This window comes from Pteronotus mesoamericanus, unplaced genomic scaffold (assembly GCF_021234165.1).
Source record: "Pteronotus mesoamericanus isolate MK-2021 breed Mesoamerican mustached bat unplaced genomic scaffold, CSHL_Meso_final contig_25, whole genome shotgun sequence".
In the NCBI taxonomy this organism is placed as follows: Eukaryota; Metazoa; Chordata; class Mammalia; order Chiroptera; family Mormoopidae; genus Pteronotus; species Pteronotus mesoamericanus.
In genome coordinates this window covers 22,611,871-22,632,720 of record NW_026555105.1, presented here as the reverse complement: position 1 = coordinate 22,632,720, position 20,850 = coordinate 22,611,871, and the positions used below count along the sequence as shown (strand labels likewise).

At 48.0% G+C, this 20,850-nt stretch overlaps 1 protein-coding gene across 1 annotated transcript in view; it reads right to left on the bottom strand.

Moving 5' to 3' along the window:
* Positions 1–19,374, bottom strand: part of TMC2 (transmembrane channel like 2) — a 59,185-nt gene extending 39,811 nt beyond the window's left edge. Inside the window, exons 1-5 of the mRNA XM_054574171.1 lie at positions 19,341–19,374; positions 18,677–18,724; positions 12,002–12,320; positions 9,161–9,313; positions 2,120–2,210 (exon numbers count right to left, since the gene is read on the bottom strand). Of these exons, the coding sequence (XP_054430146.1) occupies positions 2,120–2,210; positions 9,161–9,313; positions 12,002–12,320; positions 18,677–18,724; positions 19,341–19,374 (645 nt within the window). The remainder of the gene's footprint in view (positions 1–2,119; positions 2,211–9,160; positions 9,314–12,001; positions 12,321–18,676; positions 18,725–19,340) is intronic.
* Between the last annotated feature and the right edge of the window lie 1,476 nt (positions 19,375–20,850).

The window sequence follows — 20,850 nt, the reverse complement described above, 5'->3', positions numbered from 1 at the left end:
GGTGGCTACTGAATAAGGAAGGAAACCACCTGTCAGAAGAGGGAAATGGTCAAACGGAAGCAAAGGAGGAGAGGGGCTTATAAGCAAAAGGTTGGTTGATAATAATGCAAAGGTATTTCTAAGACAGGAAGGGAAGGATGTGGGGAATGGCAGGTGGTAGACATCGGGCACCTCATTCCCATTGCTTCATCTACTTTTCTTAGTTCCAATTCTGTGCTCAAAAGTCCTCTTTGGCTTATTTGGCTTCCGATGTAGGTCTGTCTATAAGAAAGCATTTGCCCATCACCTGGGCTCTAGTATTTTGGTTTCTATGGCAGTAACTTTTCATTGCAAATTAACAGGTTGGAATTGGGGTTATGGTTTAGCTTTGCATATAACTAACTCTACTAAAAATAAAAGGCACTGCTGAGGTAGACTTCAAATTTTCCAGTTCTTGTGTCAGTTATTTCTCCTTGTAAATTAATAACCCATCTGGTTTTATATATCAGCTTTATAAGCTTTATTAATGTGAATCCTCCACCCAGATGGATCTCCTGCCAGGGTGCTGATAAAATCAGTACAAACTATAGGCTTGCAAGGCTGAGGTCAATGAGGGTAATGAAGCTGCCAAGTGAGGCCCCTGGAGGCCCCTCCCGCCTCTTGGTCACTTGGCAACCACCTGACAGCCCCTCCTGGCTGTAAATATCTGGCCCGAAAAGCGATGCCCTGGAGGTGGAGCAGAGGCAGAAAGTGGCGTGAAAGAAGCCTCACATTGAAGCTTTTATCCTTCATTGGCTTAGAGAGTCAGAACAGGCGTGGGCAGGAGAACACCCCACACCCTTCCTCAGAGCTCGGTGAGGTGGTAGCCGCGGCCCCAGGACTGGGCTATTACTTGTGCCTGTCGCCTGGCCCTCCAGCTACATAGGAAAAAAGATGATAAATAGGGATCGAAGGAGACACAGGTAAACTCTACATCTGTCAGTGGATGAAATCTGAATGACTCAAAACAACCAATAAGGCCTGAGAATGAGTACTGCAGAGCAAGGGAAAAGGGGCACCACTCTTTGACATTTTTGGAAAGCATGCCCTTTAGGACACATGAACGCATTTTGAGGAAGGACTCAGCATTCTTAACAGGATACAAGAAATATGGCTTCTAGAGTAAAGTGTACAACTGTGAGATGAAAAAGAATATAAGTAAAGTGTGGAAGGCTTACAAGGTAGCAAAAAGTTCAGTAATAGAATGAAAATAAATATTATATTGTAATTGAGATAGAAGAAAATTGACTAGGTGAAATTGGGAATAAACCTTAGAAATTTCAGAGAATGCAAAGAGAGAGGGAGACAGAGAGCAAAGAATTAGTAACAATGAGGGAAGGTAAATACAGAGGCCAGAGGATTGGCAGGAATCTTTTTCTTAGGAAGAAGGTAAAACTATTTGAATAGAAACATGATTGAACAAAATCACTTCTCAAAGATATAGTTAAAGAGCACACTCTGTTAGAAAGAAAAGACCTGAGTTTGCAGTTGTTAAGTGGCAAATAGTTTCTAGATAAAATTAATAAAATGACTCATAGATAGTTGTCAGGCAATTAAAATGGAAAAAGGAGAAAAATAATATTGGAAAGAAAAATGTCAAACCCAATATACATAGAAAGTAATTACAAAAATTATGGGACAACCATCTGCAACTTTCTGGCAATACGTGTGAAGATCTTAGAAAATGACCTAGTTTGGGGAAGAATATAAAATATCAAAGTGGCCCCAAGAAAATGTTAAATCTTGAATACACCCGTAACCAGGGGATGCATAAAAAATTATCACGGTCTACTATAAGAATGGATGATTCATCAAACAATATGTAGGGTTTGGAAAATAGGATCCTAGTGGTTTTAACATCGTTAATTTTGAGTTTAGGTCTTCACTGGAGAAGAAACAAGTTTCAAAGATGTTGAAACCCTCCCAGATTAAGTATAGAGAAGCTGACAGAATACAGCTGGTTTCCATTCCTGGATGGATTGGAATGGTCCCCTGGACCTCACGCTCGGGATTCTGCGGGAGCTGGACACAAACAGTGAGGCTGGCAGGTGCCCGCGATCGTCACCCAGATTCGGAAGTTTGCAGCCTCTGTCCCACACACCTTAGCCATCAGCATTTTATAGGCGTAGAGTCGCTTGCCTTTCCCCTTTCCCAAGGCTCCTTCATACTTCTCCACAAATTCTTGGGCCTCCCTGGTTGGAGAAAAAAAAGGGTGGGGGCAGGAATTCAATTAACACCCGGCCAAAGGAAATCTAAATTATGAGGGTGTCTATGTGACTGAAAGCCATGTTTTTATACTTCTAGTTGAGTATAATGTAAGTTCCATGGAGGAAGGTTATTTTGTCTGTTTTGTCCCCAAATTTCCAAATATAAGCATAGTGCTTGCTACAGGGTAGGGACCTGTAGGTAGAAGCTTGGCCCCTGTGGCCTTCGCCCCCTAGTGGTGGTGCTCATGAATGGCAAAAGGGATTTTACAGATGTAATAGTACTGACTCTAACGTAGGGACAGAATTTTGGATTGCGTGGAAGGGCCCCCTGTAATCACATGAGCTCTTAAAAACGGAGGAGGATGGCAGAAGAGTCAGAGAGAGATGCAGCAGAAGGGAAAGTCAAGGAAATTAGAAGCAGGACAGTTTCTGACGCGCTGTTGGTAGAGCCCCATATGGAAAGCAAGAGAAGAAAATGAATTCTGGCCCAAACCAGTGAGCTTCGAAGAGGGCCCAGAGCCTCAGATGAAAACTGCAGCCCTTCTGATACTTTGCTTTTAGCCCGGTGAGATCCTGAGCAGAGAACCTAGCTGTGCAGAACTGTGGGCAAACAAATGAGTGCTGTCTGAAACTGTTAAGCTAGCGGTGATTTGCTAGAGCGGCGATAAACAATGCATACAGTGTTCAACAGATATTTGCGAACTGCATGAATGTTGAATGAATAAGTGAGTGAACATCCAAGGAAGGATGGATGAGAAATACGTGGATCAATTATGTATTCTGGGGTGGTGTGCTGGAGCTGGTGAGGGCTGGCTCCCGAGAACCTGTTGTTAGCTCTTCAGGAATATGGCCGACCATCTGTTGAAATTGGCCATGGTGGGGGCATTTAGACTATGGAAGTCGGCTAATGCCACAAAAGCGGGGCGCCCCCATCCCATCCCCAAGAGAACCAATTCATCGGCAGCTACTGGATAAACCCAAACAAGCGGATGAAGAATGTGGCCCCTTCTCAGAGTGGATGCCAGAGGCGTGGCGGAGCTGTGTGTCTCACTGCTATTGCTACGGCTCCCATTGCCTGCTACACAGAACCTATACCACCTCCAAAGTGCAAGGGTGGGCCGTTGACAAGGGTCAAAGTCACCTTCTAACCTGGGCTTAATCCCAAGGCTGGTTGTATTAGGATGCCTCCATAAGGTATGAATATTAATGAGGCTGACTGTCTAGTGCCTGACCCCAGGGTCAAAAACTGGGCTGCAGGGATTAAGGCTCCATAATGAGCCCAGCAACCTGTGCCTCCTCTAGGAAGGACACATCCTCACTGTGACTTATCCGTGACTAACAACATCGCCGAGACACTGAAGAATGTTTTCCTGAAATTTGTACTCTTGTCCTCTTCCTGTATCTTACAAGTGGGCAGAGACCTGTAAGCACTTAAGAGTTCTGAGTTTCAATGTGCCAGCTTTTAAGATCTGGGGACTTCAGGTGAGAACTCTCAAAAGTAAAAGCCAGCTCTTGTGCCCGAATCACTGAGCGCAGCAGCAAATGCTCTCTTTCTCGCTGTCTAGATCCCCAGAGTCCCCAGAGAGCCCTCGGGAGAAGAGGCCTCGGCGCTGGGTGCAAGCTCGAGGGCCGTTCGCTGTGAGGACCGTGCCTGATTTAAGAATTTTGATGGAGGAACCTCTGGTGCATGTGGGGTCTCTGACTCTCTTCTATATGTGTGGTTCCTATATGTATGTCTGTATTAAATTTGGCTATTTTCTCTTGCTTAAAAAAAAAAGAAAAAAATTTTGATGGACACAGCAAGCTAACATTTTTCCAGCACACTCCTTTTTTAAATGTGTTCCCTGTGATCCACACTGTCGTGTTTGCCCTGCACATGCCAGCTGCTGCGGGTCTTACTCGTCCCCGTCAGCACAGTCCGTTCAAACTAAGGACAGAGCCCAAATGTGAAAAATTTTCAGTCGTCATTTCTTTGAGGACTTTCAGTCCCACCTTCTTTCTTCTCTTCCTCTGGGACCCACAATTTCCCCCCTTGATACCCAGGGTAAAGGATTTGGAGGAGGCACAAACATTAGGTCATTTATGATCGTCCCACAGGTCCCTGAGGCTCTGTTCACTCTCCCCCAGACTATCTGCTCTCGGTTGTTCAGACCAGATAGTTTCTCTTGCTCTGCCTTCCACTTCATTGTTATTTCAGTCTGTTCTCTTCATTCTGATTACTGAGTTATTAGAAACTTCAGTTTTATTTCTTTTAAAATTTCTAGTTGTTCTCTATATCTACTATTACTTTTTCTAAGATTTTCTATTTCTCCATTTGCTTCATGTGTCCCTAATATAATGCTTACTTTAAAGTCTTTGTCAGATAATGCTAACATCCGTGTCATCTTGGTATTAGCATCTGTTGATTGTCTTTTTCAATTCAGCGTGAGATCTTCCTGGTTCTTAGTACGGTGCGTGGCTTTCAGGTGAGGCCTGGGCATTTGGAATATCGCATTACGAGACCCGATCTCATCTGAATCGTGTGTTTCAGCAGGCATCCTCCGACACTGCCCGGGAGGTAGCGGGGGGTGGGGGTGGGGTGCTGTCTGGCTACTTGCAGGTGCAAGTCCGGGCTCTTTGCTGGCCTCCTGACACCCAGGGCCGGGCAGAGGCTCCTTGTTACTGCCGAGCAGCAGTGGGAGTTCAGGCTCCCTACCACGTTTCCACTCACAGCACCCTAACTAGGAGGGACACCCTGTCACTGTCGGATGGTGGTAAAAGTCCAGACTCCCCGTGGGGCCTCCACTTGACACCATGGCGAGAGGGAGGGCGCATAACTGCCAAGTGGGGATGAAAGTCTCTGCTCCCCTCTCAGTTTTCTCTGACATCGCCCTGGTGGGGGTGTTGGGGGCACCATGTTATAACCTGGCAAGGAAGGAAATCCAGGCTTCCTCACTTGACTTTTGTTGCTAGGGGGTGGGGGTGTGCGGGGTTTGGCTGGAATAGGGTTGTTACTGTCTAACCGTTTTCTGTCTTCTCCTTTCCTGGTCCTTTGGCCAGAGAGAGAGCAGACTTTTCTTCAGGAATTTTTTTGTCTACGTTTGTTGGTGTTTCTGGGTGGTCAGCTTCTCCAGTCTGGGATGCACAGGGAAAAAGAAAGAAAGAAATCCTGGAACTCAGAGCCCTGCCATTTCTTCGCTCCTTAGGTCCTTAGCCAGTCTGTTTTCATCTCTCCGCCTTACAGAGTCTCTTAGGTTTCCTTTACATGTAAATGTCCAAGGTTTTAGTTGGACTTAGCGGATAGTAAGTCTACTCCATCTTCCTGGAAGTGGAATTCTTCACCTCTCAGATGCAGGTGAGTCGTTTGGATAATTTTCTAATGATCAGGCTCCTGGACAAAGCTGAGGGACATATCCGATTAATTCTATGATTAAAGAAAAATCCCCGACTTGTGGGTGCTGGGTGCTCTTTTGCTGACATCATAGCCCACCTTGTGTCATTATTATTCATGCCCATTAATAGTGCCTTTTCTGATTCATCTTTGTTCCCATCCTCATCTCTCAGGACTCAGCATAGTGTTTGGCACAAGTGACGTTCAAGCTTTCGTAATAGTAACTATTTATTAACTGAACATTATGTACTATGCATTTAATGTAACTAGTTTGAATTTGTCAGAACAACTCTACAAGGTAGCTATTATTGTTTCTATTTCACAGATGAGGAGTGTGAGGCCTAGAGAGGTTAAAGGAAGGAACCCAGACTGGGAGGCATTGAACAGTTGGACAAAGCCTCCCGGATGTGGCAGAGGTATGAAGGTAGGCTTGCCCCAATTTACTGCTATTGCTCCTTATACCTTGCCATGCCATACTTTTTTTCTTTAACCCTCACCCAGGGATATGTTTATTGATTTTAGAGAGGTAGTGAAAAAAACACACACTGATGTGAGAGAAACATTGAGGAGTTGCCTCCCATACACACCCCGACCAGGGAGTGAAACCTCAACTTAGGTATGCACCCTGATCGGGATTGAACCCACAACCTTTTGGTGTACAGGACAATGCTTCACTCAGCTGGGCCACCCGTCCAAGGCACCATCCCTTTTTGATTGTCTACAACAACTATGCCCAGTTCTGCCAGCTGCCTGAGTGGGCCGGAGACTAGGACCTCCACACCATTGCTTCTAAAAAACAGAAGGTGGCCTGGGAATGCTATCTGCTGTGGGAGACTTTACTGCCAGAAGAGGAAATCATACGAGAGACCAAGGAGAGCATTCTAGAATGTCTAGTAATTCTGGAGAGGTGATTACAAATTACGAATGCAAGTTCTAGAGCCAGGAGTCCTGGGTTCAAACCCTGACTAGGACAATTAATTCACTGTGTGACCTTGGGAAAATTACTCGGGTGTTCTGTGTCTCAGTTTGCTCATCAGTAAAATGGGAACACTGATAACAGTCTCCTACACCACAGGGTGGTTATGAGGATTAAATGAATTGTTACGCATACAGCACTCAGACTAGTGTCCAGCACATGGGGCACACTCAGCACATGTTGACTATATATATAAAAGAAAGAAATTAGAAGATGAATAAGACATGTCCTTCGAACAAGAGCACCCAGTCATGAGGGGGCAGTGCCTGGGGATCAGAGGGGCATAAATAACTCAGCCTGAATGCAGAAAGGGGCAATAAGGACTTTGCTAGAGAGAAGACACTTGCTTTCAGTCTTATAGGCATGTAGGAAGGAGCCAGGAGGGCTGGTAGAAAGCTGAAGCCTTCTAGGAAGAGTTACTGACTGGAGTGGAGCCCCAGAGTCTGGAGAGCCTCAGACTTTAGTTTGGGACAAGGGAAGAGGGAGGAGGAAGATCTGGAGGGAGGAGACCACTGCTTGCTGGGGAGACCTGCCCCAGTGAGAAAGTGAAAGAGACATTCTTTCCAGCTTTTCAGGCCTCAGGCACTTCCCTCCGCCCCGCCCCCCCCCCCCCCCCCCCCCACCAAGGGCTGGAACTCTTCCACACGTCTATGGAAGGGGAGGGGGTATGTCAGACTTCTCCTCGGGGCAGCAGAATAGCCCTGGGGGACTTTCATGGGCCCTGAGACTTCCAGCCAGCTGGGGATCTCATTTCCAGAAGCATCAGGGTTGCTCTTTTTCCACTGTTAATAAAAGATGTGTTCGGGTGACACCCGAGCGGGGAGGAGGTTCTGTTGAAGTAGCAGATGGCTGTTGTGCCCTGGCCAGCACGGGGGTTGGGGGGGCGGCGGGAGAAGCAGGCCCTGAGGGAGTGGGGAGGAGACTCAGACACACGGAAGACAGCCACTGCCTGGAGCGGTGCCTGCAGCCCAAATCGGAGCCATTTAATCCAATATATTAAAACATTATAATTTCCATATGCAGTCAATATAAAAATTATTAATTAAATTTTAAACTCTTTTTACTCTCTCTTCAAAATCTGCTCTTCATTTTGCACCACTCATGATGATTTAAATTTAAGTAAATTAATATAAAACAAAAAAACTCAGTTTCTCAGTCACACTAACTGCTTTGTAAGTGCTCAAAAGACGCATGTGGCTACTTCATTAGCGCAGATTCAGAGCATTTCACACCGGCTGGCCTGGCCGCAGGCACCCAGGGAGGCATTCCTTCCTGCAGCTGTGCAGGAGGCCACATACAAATTAATTTACAGACCATGGAGTAAGCTCTGCCAGGACCTTGTCGGGGTCTGCACCGCGTTTGTGCAGCCAGTGTCTTTGCTATGCCCTTCAGAGCAAACAGAGTTAAAATTATATTGCCAGCTCTGGACAAGTAACACGGTTGGAGCACCATCCCATACACCAAAACGTTGCGGGTTCAAACCCCAGTCAAAGCACATACTTAGGTTGCCAGGACAATACCCCATTGATATTTCTCCTTCACATTGGTGACTTTCTCTCTCTCTCTGTGTGTCTCTCCCTTCCTCTTTCTCTAAAATTAATGAACAGTTCTTCAGGTGAGGATTTTTTTTAGAAAAGTTGCCAAATTTTTCTACGTAATAAAGGGGGAGGTAATTGACTTGAGCCATGAGACAACTCAGGTGTGAGAGGAGCCAGGGAAAATGGCTTTACTGAGAAAAAAGGGGAAAGGGGGTGCCACTGCTGGCCCTGTGGCAGAAACGCGGAGGAAAGACTTCGGGGAAGTGGTAATGTTGGATGGGGATTTTTTTAGTGGAAAACAAGAAGTTAAGCAATGTGACTTCTGCTCTTATCTCAAAACTGCAGTTGAGACTCAAGAATCATAACATGCTTGGTGTGCCAGCTGTCACATGGAAGCCAGAGAAGTGGCTGAGTTGAAAACAGGACTCCAGGACACGGGTACGAGGCTGGCAGAGTGTTCATGGACCGTCACTGCAAGCTTGGCCCTGGGTTAGACACTTAGGACATGTGAGGACCTGAGACAGACCCCCTCCTTACTCTCCACAAGTGTGAGTGTGCTACACATGGAGAGATGCTGGGTGCTTAGAACACAAGGTGGGGGGAGGGGTGCGGTCATAGAAAGCCCTCCTCATTCCCGAAGGCGTGTCTATGCTGGGTTGTGAGGGAAGCACAGAAGCCGCCCGATAAGGTGGGAGTGAGACAGGGGGCGCAGCCAGGCAGTGGAAGGGCTGGGTGTAGACTAGAGCACCATGATTCTCTGTCTCTCCAGCTGGGCCCTGCTCCATGCTGGCCAAAGAGCAGGGCCTCAGTCAACAGTCACATCCCACACTTGTCTTGGCTCTAATGGCAACTCTCCCCCTGCCCCGCCCCCGCTCCCCGCCCTGCACTGTGTTTGTGCTGGGGATAGGAGGGGACCAAAGCAGGTGGGAGGGTGAATCCTCCTTCCTGTCAAACCCTCTTGGAGCAGAGAGGAGGAAGGGACTCCGTGCCCATCAGAAGCACTGGTGGCTTTTGGACATTGAGAGGCCCTGCCTGACCACCACGTGCTCACCTGAGCTCCGTAAGCTTCTTCGCCATGGGCCAGGGCTTGTTGCGCATGGTGGCAATGAGCTTCTTCTTGTCTTCCACCTGCTCCAGGATCCGGGCCAGTTCCTCCTCAGACAGAGACTCCCCGCCAGAGGCGCTGGAGGCCAAGGAGGACGACCTGGAGGAGATCCAGGGTGGAGCAGAGGAGAGTGAAAACGAGACGAGTGTGGAATTAGAGGAGCCCACAGCAAGACAGATGGGCTATGAGCCCGATGCTCACAGCTCTGACCACCCCTTGCAGGCCTGCCCCTGCTCGGAAGCCCGCAGCGACTCCCAGCACCTGTCTGAAGAGGCCAGAGCTCGGCCCCGTAGCCCAAGGTACTGGAAGGGGCGCCTCCCCAAATTCTATTTCTGAGTCCTCCCCGCATACCACACTCTAACGCAGTGCTGCCCAATAGAAATGTAATGCAAGCTACATACTGTAATTTTAAATTTTTAGTAGCTACATTAAAATGATAAAAAGAAATGGGTAAAATTAATTTTAATAATGCCTTTCTTTTAATCCAATATATTAAAATTATAATTTTAACATACAATCAATAGAAAAATGATTAATGAGATATTTTACATTCTTTTTGTACTTTCTTCAAAGTTTGGTGTTCATCTTGCACTCATAGGGCCTGTCAAATCAGACATTAAATTTTCATTAAGCACATTTAATCTTATTTGAATTTCATAAAATTTATAATTGAAAAAGTAGATCCACATACTCAAAATTTTTGAGGCACTTAAAATTTCCTGATAAGTGAATCAAGCAGCACAATATCATTTTCTTTTGACATTTGTATCTGCATTGACAAAATTAGTTTGTCTTTTTTTTTTTTTTTAAAGAGAAATGCTTTGGCTTCCGAGTAAAATTGAATTCAAAACTACATCTGCCTGTCCAAATTAAGTAAATTCACTAATTCTTGTGACAACTCTGTTTTAACATCTAGTTAAAATTAGATTAGATTGGAAATTCAATTCCTTGGTCACACTAACCATATTTCAAGTGCCCACCATGGGGGCTGGTGGCTATTGTATTGGACCACAAGGCTGCAGAGAACTTCCCGCTGCCACAAAATTCAAACCCTTGTGCGTGCTCCTCAGAGCCTCCTTCTGTGATGAGAAGAGTGGCTCTCAGCTGAGTAGACAGAGGCCAGGGGCGTGGGCAGAAAGGAGGGGCTGGACGAGAGCTCTGCCAGGGCTGCCTTCTCAGCGCGGCTCATTCATGGGAATAGCAGGAGGTGGGCTTTGATTACCACAGGCTTTAGAGGCCAGTTTGCAGCAGTCTGCATGGGTCTCAGCTTGTGACAAACTCGAGAGAAGCAAAGGAGAAGTCACAGGGGGAGGTGCAGAGGAGGGAGCCCTAGCCTTGAACGCGGGAAAGCCTAGAGCACGCCTCATGCACCTGCCATGATATCCGTCTTTGGGTCTTTGCACAGGGTGTTCCCTCAGTCTGGGGGCATGCGGTCATTGCTTGTTCCATTTCCACCTTTGCTTCAAAAGGCCTTAGTGATATGTTTATCCTCTCCATGGTGGCACCCTGGTGCCGCAGCCCCAATCAAATCCTTTCTTACACGCTTATTGCTTCCTGCCTTGTCTTATGGTGAATGATGCCCATGGCCTGTCTTCCCTACTAGTCTGTCAGCATCTGGGGACCAGAGCTGAGTCTTTTTCATCTCTCTTTGCCCGGACATGGGCACGGATGAGTCTTTGTCAGGACCCTTTACTTTGTATCTGCCATCCAGATACTGGTGGTCCGTTTAGGATGGTGCAGCCTCCCTCTAACATTCAGGACAGTTCTAGGGTCCATCGATGGTGCATGCAAGTTCTTTTAAGTGGTTAAGGGCACTATGCATCCTTTATCCTGTTAGCTCATGTCCAGGGACAACCAGACAGTAGATGAAAGGCCTAACTGATTGAAGGAGCTGACATGGGCGACAGAAGAAATCCACGGCCCCGTTTGAGAGCCTGAGTTCTTTGTCTGTAGGGAGGTACCGTGGACAAGGACTGAGGGTGTGGGCAAAGAGGGTTTGTTGGAATCAAACAGGAAGGAGTGTCAGCTTCACTGTACTCCTAATACCTCCAACTATTTAAAAAGTCTCCCCACCCATTACCAACAGGAATTCTTCAAACATCCTGAGAAGTGAATAAACCAAAGAAGGAGACAAAGAGAGTGAGTTGTCCCATCAAAATTGGGAGCAAAACATGGAATTAAAATCCTGACTTGCTGATTCTGTAAGCTGGTTCTGATCACGAATCCACGTGTCCTAGTGGCAATGAACAAAGGAAACAAAACAGATAGAACAAACCCCAGCTCCTAGAACCTCAGAGCTGGTGGAACCCTCGAAGGTCTCTTAGATCAATGGTGCAATTCACAGCAGAGGACGCAGGTCCAAATTGGGAAGAGGGTGCACTCAGAGCCCGCCAACGAGCCCTCAGTCCAATTTTGTTCATTAATCTCAGCTCCTCTGCGAGAGCTGTGGTGAGGCACCCGGGGGCATTCAGGAGACCTGGAAACCCGTCCTACCCTGCTGCCATGTCACCTCCCCGCTCGGAGCGGCCACTTGCTCTGGTGTGGCGGGAGGTGTTGAGGAGAAAGTGCCCAGTGACCCCTCCCTGCGGATGGCCGTGATCCTCCCTCAGGTTCTGCCCCAGAGGCGGAGAGGTGGGTGAGGCAAATGGAAGCCTCAGAGGCGAGACCCGGGCTGCCTGCTCACAGTGTGGGGGGACGTGGGCTCTCGCCAGGAGAGGGGGAAAGACCAGCAGGAGAAGGAAAGCACGACTGAAATAGAACCACACCAGAAATAGAGTCACAACGCACCTGTGTTTCTTCAGTTGCTTCCATGCCTCCTCCTTCCTTGGCGCCTCCTTTCTCTTCTTTGAAGGTGCTTTCTGCTCCTTGAGGGAAGCCTTTTCATCCTTCTTCCTTTTCCCCTCGCGGGTCCTCTGGCTCCTGCCCCGCTCCCGTTCCCGCAGCTCCTCACGCTGTCTCCTGTGCTCCGCCTGCTTCCTCCGGGGGGACTGTGGCCTGGGGCTGCCCCTGGCCCGCTCCTTCTGGCCAGGAGGGCCTCCGCGCCTGCCTGCCGCGCCCTCGGCTCTGGGGGCCTGCTTCTTGGAGGGTATCCTTCCGGACCTGTCACCTGCAGGGGCAGGGAATGGACAGTGCCCCAGCTGTGAGAAATCAGGTGTTCAAGATGCTTCTTAGAGCTTGTTCGCTCTGGAGGCCTCTTTTGGAGCCCCTGGTCTGGTATGAGAATTAATGTCTCTCTCTTTTGACTGGTTGGCACTCCTAGACACTCTTGCCTACCCTCGGGTAGAGATCTGGGCACATGCCTTTCTTCTTCTTGGATGTGGAGTCCCTTGGAGTCAGAGCTGAATCGTCTCCTGATCCAACCCCACTCCTGGGGTCAAGGCCAAGTCTGAGCTTCTGTTTGGTAAGACTGGACCAGTGAGACAGGAAAGGCCCAGCTGGCTTCATTGTCCAGAGGCTCTCCCCCCTCACCTGCCCCTGCCTGGCGTGAGGGAAAGGATAGGAGGTGAGAGCAACAGTCAGTTCAGGTCCTGTCCCTCAACACGGCCATGCAGGGGGCAGAGGAGGAGAGTAAATGTGGGCAAGAGCCTTTGTCGTAGTTTCCGAGGGAAGGAATGGATGAGGCAGAGTAAGCAGGGTTAGGGATGGCTCGTTTGAATAATTTCAAAATGACCCAGAATAGCCTCCATAATATTGAAAGAGAAGAATAAAGTTGATTGCACTATCCAACCTCAAAATTTACTATAAAGCTACAATACTCAGGATAGTGTGCTATTAGTGAAAGAATAGACAAATACACAAAAAGACCAGAATAGAGAGCCCAGAAATAGACTCATATAAATATAGCCAACTGAACTTTGACAAAAGAGCAGTTCAATGGAGATAATATATTTCACCAAATGGTGATGGAACAACTGGACATGACATCTCCTGCAAATTAATAATAATCTGCACACAAGCCTTAAACCTTTCACAAAAATTAACTCAAAATGGATAATGGATCTAAATGTAAAATGCAGCATATAAAACTCCTAGAAGGTAACATAAGAAGAAATCTAGGTGATCTTGGGTTTTCAAAGACATTTTGAATATGACACCTAAAACATAATCCATGAAAGAAAAAACCCTGATAAAATAGACTTCATTAAAATTAAAAAGTTCTGCTCTGTAAAAGTCACTGTTAAGAAAATGAAAAGACAAGCCACCGGCTGGAAGAAAACATTTGCAAACCACATATCTGACAAAGGATTCGTATCCAAAGTACACAAAGAACTATTAAAACTCGACAATAAGAAAAGAACTCAAATGAAAAGTGGGCAACAGGTTTGAACAGGTACCTCCCCAAAGAAATATACAGATGGCAGATAAACATATAAAAAGAAGCAAACATCATATGTTATCAGGGAACTGTGAATTAAAACAAGAAGGTACTACTACATATTTATTAGAATGACTAACTCTGATAGACTAACAACATTAATTTCTGATGTGGACCAAAGAAACTCTCATTTATTGCTAGCAGGTATGCAAAATGTTACAGTTCCTTTGGAACCATTTGGCAGATTCTTGCAATGCGAAGCATAGGTTTACCATGGACTTCAGCCGTCACACTTGTAGGTGTTTACACAAATGAACTGAAAACTTATGTCCATGTGAAAACCTGCACACAAATGTTTATATCAGCTTTATTTATAACGGCCAAAAATTGGATGCAAACAAGATGTCCTTCAGTAGGTGAATGGATAAATAAATTGTGGAACATCCATACAATGGAATATTATTCGATAAACAAATTGTGCTTATTGAGCCATCAAAAGATGGAAAAAACTTAAATGCATATTCTCATGTGAAAGAAGACAATCTGAAAAGACTACATATTGTGTGATTAACTATATGACATTCTGGGACAGGCAAAACTATAGACAGTAAAAAGATCAGTGGTTGCCAGGAGTGGAGGGGAGAAGGAGAGGGATAGTAGGTGGAGCGCAGGGCATTTTTTTTTTTAGGACACACTGGTCTGTATGTGTGGGTGTATGACATTATGTTCAGCTCAGGCTGAGGAATGACCACAAGGACAGAGTGAGGATTGAAACCACCTGCCCCACGTCAGCCTGGACAGAGAACCCAAACTACATTTTAGTGTCTATGTAAAATGACTTTGTGCTGAGCCTCTCTTCATTGGCATGAGTTTATTTCTCCAGGAATCTCCTGCCCAGGTGCATGGCTTATTGCAGGATTTTCCTACAGATGCCTCAACACTTCATTGAAAAGCATCATAGACAATTTACACCCTCAGATTTTTTTTTGAATGCTTTGCCTCAAAATCCTGGCCTTGCTGTTTACTGTGGACTGTCATATTGTGACTCTTACCCGGTGCTAACTAAGCCCCCATTTGAATGGCCTGCCTTAAATCAAACTTTCAATTCTCATTCAATTCTGACCTTACTTTCCCCTCTCTGAGACCTGCCAAAGCTTTGCCGGTAAGCAATCAATCAGCTTTGGCTGTAAGCAGTAAATCAGCTTTGTCTTATCAACAGATTGTGTTCTTGATATTTAGGGAGGCAGCTTTCAATAATAAATTAGATAAACATATGTTGCGTACTCAATGGCGTACTAAAGGAAAAAGGCCGTGAAAATAGAGGGGATGAATTAGAATATGGATGGTTGAAAACACCTCACAAAGGCATTTTCATCTTGAAGGATGAACAGGAGTTTGCCAATAGAAGAAAGGGGTAAAGATAGAGAGGGGGTGGTGGTCACAATGTCGGAGGGATTGCGAGCAAGACAAACAGGGGATTGAGGGACCCCAGTGGAAGTGCCAAGGGGTCTGGCATGGGTGACCCAAGAGCAGATCTGGGTCTTGGGTAAGATCTGATGCTGGAATGGGGAGTGTTCAAAGATCAGGTTACCCAGAAAACAGTACATGCCGGTGGGGAGCTGGGTTGACATCTGGAGAGTGAGGGTGTGATACAGGAGAATGTTTTGCAGGATGTGGCCCGCATCGATGGATCATGCTAGCAGTGCTGAGGAGGCTGTTGTTGGGGGGGGGACACCGGCTCCCAATCCCTGTACGGCAGTGCCTGTGAGCACATTTGCTGTGGTTGCTTCACTTGTGAAGGCAAGAAGAGGTATCAAGCAGGGGGTCTGACTCCACCCCTAAAAATCTTCATGTCTTTGGGACTCGGTTTCCAATTGCCACTATTACTTCAGGGACTGGTGAAATAACTGGTGTAAATAAGCACGTTGAAAGGTATTGAGCCATGGCTGGTGTGGCTCAGTGGATTGAGCGCAGGACTGCGAACTGAAAGGATGCTGGTTTGATTCCTGGTTAGGGCACATGCCTGGGTTGCAGGCCAGGTCCCCAGTTGGGGGCATGCGAGAGGCAACTGATCAATGTTTCTCTCACACATCAATGTTTCTCTCCCTCTTTTTCTCCTTCCCTTCCCTTCTTTAAAAATAAATAAATAATAAATAGAATAAAATTCTGTTTAAACAAACAAACAAAACAAGGTATTGAGTGCTATTTAGAGATTCAAAGACAGGTCATCATGTGTACAGCAGGACAGGCTTTCTTCGCCCACTCTTGCCCTGAAATCTCTTTTCCTTCTCACCCTCTATGGGAAAAGTGTTTTTGGTAAGACAATGTAAAGAAAGATTATTTGAACACAATAGTAATCCATCTGAGTTAGGAAGACAGTGAGCGATGGGCTTATCTTGCAGATGCTCTTCCAGGGCGCTGGGAGTCTCTTCCCTCCCTTGGAGGAGAGATGGGGCCAGAAACAAATCCACTCCCTCCAAAGACATGGGAGCGAGTGTAAGACAGCGTGTGTCACCACCGCTATGACCTCTAGGAGAGCCCTAGGACTGAGATAGGTTCTCAGAGTGGGCACGGGATTAAGGAAAAGGGTCTCCTGGGCCCTCAGCCAAGATGGGCTCCATATTGCTTGAAAGGGCTGGATAAGAAAGTCAATGTATGTTTGCATCTTCTCCTGAACTCTTTGTGTCCTCAATCAGCTAATGAAATTCTTTTCTTTTCTTTTCTTGTTTTTTTTTTTTTTTAAGATTTTACTTATTTATTTTTAGAGAGAGGAGAAAGGAGGGAGAAAGAGAGGGAGAGAAACATGAATGTGTGGTTGCCTCTTATGTGCCCCCTACTGAGGACCTGGCCTGCAACCCAGGCGTGTGCCCTGACTGGGAATCAAACTGGCAACCCTTTGGTTTGCAGGCTGGTGCTCAATCCACTGAACCATGCCAGCCAGGACAAATTGTTTTCTTTTTGGTAACAAATTGTACCAAGTATTCTGGGAACAGTTAACTGTACAGATAACTGGGTGGGGTGCGGGGCGGGGAAAGGGGATTCATCCATTTTTTTTTCCAGTCTACAATTTCAGTTGTAATCTCATTCCTCAACATAATGAAGTTCATGAGGAATGTAGACAGCAAGCTTGAATTTGCCTTTCAATCTTCCCCGAACCTTTTCTACACAGAAAACATGATGCTTTTTTAGTTTTTTAAAAAATTGTTTTCAGAAGATTCCAAATAAGGCATAATTTAGTAAATAGAAAGACAGCTGCCACATTGGAAAGACCTCCAAGCCCAGCACATACTCCTTACGTGTAACAGGCCTCCTCATGCTTATGTAACTTGAGTGAGATGAGTGAAAACAGGCTGAGGAGAAGCTGGAAGGCGCAACTCAGCCTGCGCCTCAGCGATCTTAACAGCGTGTTCACCGATGATGCGGGAGGAGGGGGAGTGCTCCTTGTCAACTAACGGTATAACGAATTATAATTATTTTGAGAAAAGACCTTTGCATTCTCAGAGACTAATTTTCCCCTTGCAGAATATAAGCTGAAGGAATAAGATATCAGGTCCCCTCAGAGATGACCCCAGAGGAGATTCTAATTGGAATCTTTGTGTAACTGGGTTTCAGTTCATTTACTGGATTCCCATTATTTAACTTCCCTGCATCCCCTGACCATTTGGATCCCTGAAGCAAAAGCTCTGGCCCATTTTCTTTCTTTACTATGAGAAAGGGAAAATGGCAAGGGAGTAGAGGGGTGTGTGCGTGCGTGCGTGCGTGCGTGCGTGCGTGTGGGGGGGGGGCCTATTTCAGTAGGGAAATGTGTTTTAGGCAAAACAACTTTCCATTTCAGTCCTTCCCAAGGACCGTTGGCCCGCAGGTGACCCCCACAAGGCCAGCCCATTCCGCTGGGGTGGAGGGGGAGCCAGGGCGGATGCAGAAGGGGCAGGGGCTGGAGGGCAACAGCAGAACGGACATGGGGAGCCAGACCCAAGCACCCTGCAGGAAACCCCCGCCAGCGGAGCTGGCCCTCCTTTCTGCGGTGGCCATACCGAGGCACCTTTCTCGTGCTCCCTGTCATGTCTCTGGAGAGGAGTAAGGACTGGGTGGGGGAGCAGGTGGGAGTAAGGGGAGGGACAGTGACCAAGGGGCCGCTGAGTGTCGAGATGCCAGTGCTGCCTCCACGCCTCCTCCCTGCTGCCCAGAGCCCTGCTTCTCCGCACAGCCCCTTGCCACAGAGCTGCCTCACTGAGGCCTCGGGCCCCTGGCGGTAGGGGAGAAATGGGGGACAAAAGGGAAGGGCTTGGCAGAGGAGGCGGGTGAGGTGGACCTTGGGGTCATCTCCTGCACAGACTGTGTGCCAGGGTGGGGGCCAGAACAAGTCCCTTTCCTTCAAAGTGGGGTGAGGAGATCTCTTCCACCCCCAAGTGCACCGCTCCCCAAGATTCTGCTCCCTCCCCTACCAGTGGAGCCCGGCCTGGGATGGAAGGAGAAGAAAATGGCATCATGTCCACAATACATCTCATGATATGAAGGGTAGGGCATGTGCCCTGAGGGTGTGGCTTTTGCCCCCCCCACCCCCAGTGGCAGTGGAGGGTCTTCTCTCCAGCTTGTGATGCCCTCTGGCTTTTTCTAGAGCAGGTCACCCCTTCTAGCTAAAGCCCTCACTGGCTCACAGAAAAGCTGTGGCCACATTCTGAATGGGAAGGGGGATGAGCACCTGCTACTGCTGGATTTGTGGAGGTTAAGAGTGTGCCCCCTGAAAAAGGGGAGTATAAGCGACTAAATGGTAATGAAAAAATATATAATAAAGATTTTTAAAAAAGGAGCGTGCCGGCCAGAGTCAGCTAGCCTGGGTGCAAGCCCTGGCCCCACGGCAGCCGGCTGCCTGCAGTGAGCTCCCCTGCCTCTCTGGCTGGGGCGGGTTCGCTGCTTCCCAAGGCTCAGCTCCAAGTGTCCCTGACTCTGGCGTCTCCCTGACACCTGGGGCTGCCACAGGCCCTCCCTGTGCAGCGTCTGCCCCCTCGCCAATTAAACCTCCTGCTTAGGAGGGTTTCTTACCAAGAGAGAGAGGGAGGGAAGGAGGAAGAAGAAAGAGATGGTGGCTGGACTGCCAGGCTGAGCGGGCGCGGCAGGCTCCCCAGGAATGAACCGCCCCCTCTTACCTGCGCCTGGAGAGCCGCTCCTCGGCCTCACTCTCGCTCCACCTCCCACTGGAAGAGATGGACAGGGATGAGTGGCTGATCTCCTGATCTCCGGAAAGGTCCCCTCCCAGGACCACCCTCATTTCACTGAGGGAACCCTCTGCCGGTTTGCAGCTGCCTCAGCCTGGAACCTGGCTCCCATCATTTTACTAACAAGCTCCAGAATCCCTGGTCTTCACATTTCTCTGACACCCTGGAAAAATCAGGGTGTAACAACATACCCACAACCCCCTGCCCCAGACAGACAGACGGACAGACAGATGGACAGACAGGGGAATTGGCTGTGGGGATTGCTAAGAAAAGGCAATTCTCACCAAGTCAGCAGGAGACTGGAAGACCCTGGTGGGTTCTGCCTCTGCCACTCAGTGTTAACACAGGTGCCGTGAATAATAATTTGCACATATTTTAAATCCCTCCAACAGGCCTGCGAGGGCTGATGGCTGCCTTCATCTCACATATGAGGCAGGGAGAGCCTGGGTAACCGGACTGAGGTTGCTCAGCAAGCAGGTGGTAGGCCCTGGACTCAAACCCAGGCCCTGTGTCTTAAAAGACCCTTTTTACTTTGTCCCCTGCTGCTGCCCAGGAGCTGTGGGGGCGGACCCTGCGGAGATGGGGACAGACTCACCTTCCTCCCCCAGGCCCTTTGGCTGGTGACTCATGGTCAGAAGGGCTGGCTCAGGGGGCTTGCTGGTCCACACACGCCTTTAGCGTCGGGTGATTTCCTGCTCTCATGGTGGCTGGCCTCCCTTCTTAGGCCCAAGGGCAGCCAGGGCTCTGGGGCCTGATTGAGATTGACTGTGGAGGTAGGTGAAGTGTGGGAGAGAGGCAGAAAGGAGGAGAGGTGCGGAGTTCCCAGCCCTTCAATCCGGCCGCACACTCCTCAGCTCAGGTTTCCCTGGAGGGGGCGCCGTGTGGCCTCACCTTTCAGGCATCACTTACAGCAGAGTTGGCCAGAGGGGCCAGGAGCTGCTGCTCGTCTCCACTTGCACTTGGCCGCCGGCAGAGGTGTGGGGAGCACCCCAGGGCCCTTTCCCTCTACCTTGTTCCTGGTTGGGACAAGGCACCAGGGCAGTTTGCGGACGTTTGTGAAAGTTGTCACCAGGGCTCTGTTTAAAACGCGGCTCCCAGGACTATGACTGGGCACTTGAATCAGGAGGTCTAGGCAGGGCTCTGCACTCCGAATCCTGATGGGAGGTGTCCTGAGCCCACCACGAACTGTTCCCACTCCTGCCTCCTGCTTCCCGGATCGGCAGCTCTGCCCACGGCTGCCCAGCTTTAAACAGGGCAGCTGTGGCTGCTTTGAAAACCATGACTAGAGTTTCAGAGCAGACCCTCTGCAAGATAGTCACAGGCCCCAGAGGGCAGGGTTCCTAACCCTGGTCCCTGGTACTCTGAGAGTCGTGTATGGAACTTTTGGGGTCTGTAAACAGGGATGGGGGAAAACATTACATGTTTATTTTTCCTAGCCTTTGTTTAAAATTTACCATTTCCCTAAGAATGTATGATATTTTCCCCAGAAGTCACAGAGCTTTTCATAGAGCATTAAACTGTTGGGGCTATCGTAAAATATCATTTATGCTCATCACTACTTTGAAATTATGACAGTCATAGACCTGCCACTAGATCTTGCTATTTAATTACTAGGAAGCACATGTGTTATTATATGACAGATTTTTAAAAACTACTTTGAATACCTATTTCAGGACCGTTGGTCTCCTTTATAATCTTAGTATTTTATCTTAGGGATTTAAAATCTGTGTTCTGTGAAGGGGGCTTGTGAATCTCTTGAGGATTCTGTGACACAATAGGATTAAGAACCTGTCCCTGGACAAACCTTAAGGAGGTGTCACAGGCAGGTCTAGCCTCGGGCCCTCTGGTGACCTCAGTGAAGGGAAAGGGCAAAAGAACCACCTCCTATGGTAGCCTCTGAAATGCATGCAGGATGCTCAGGCTTTAAAACTTTCTCTTTGTCACTTCGCCTTTCTGTCTGATCTGATAGTTCCTGCCCCTGGGTTCAAGGACAGCTATGTGACTCCCTTTCTCTGTCCTCCACGCTCCGTAACTGGGACCCTCGGGTGCCTGCAGTTAGCACCTCTCCCAGCTGGACAATCCCAGTGCGGGGACCAGCAGGCTGC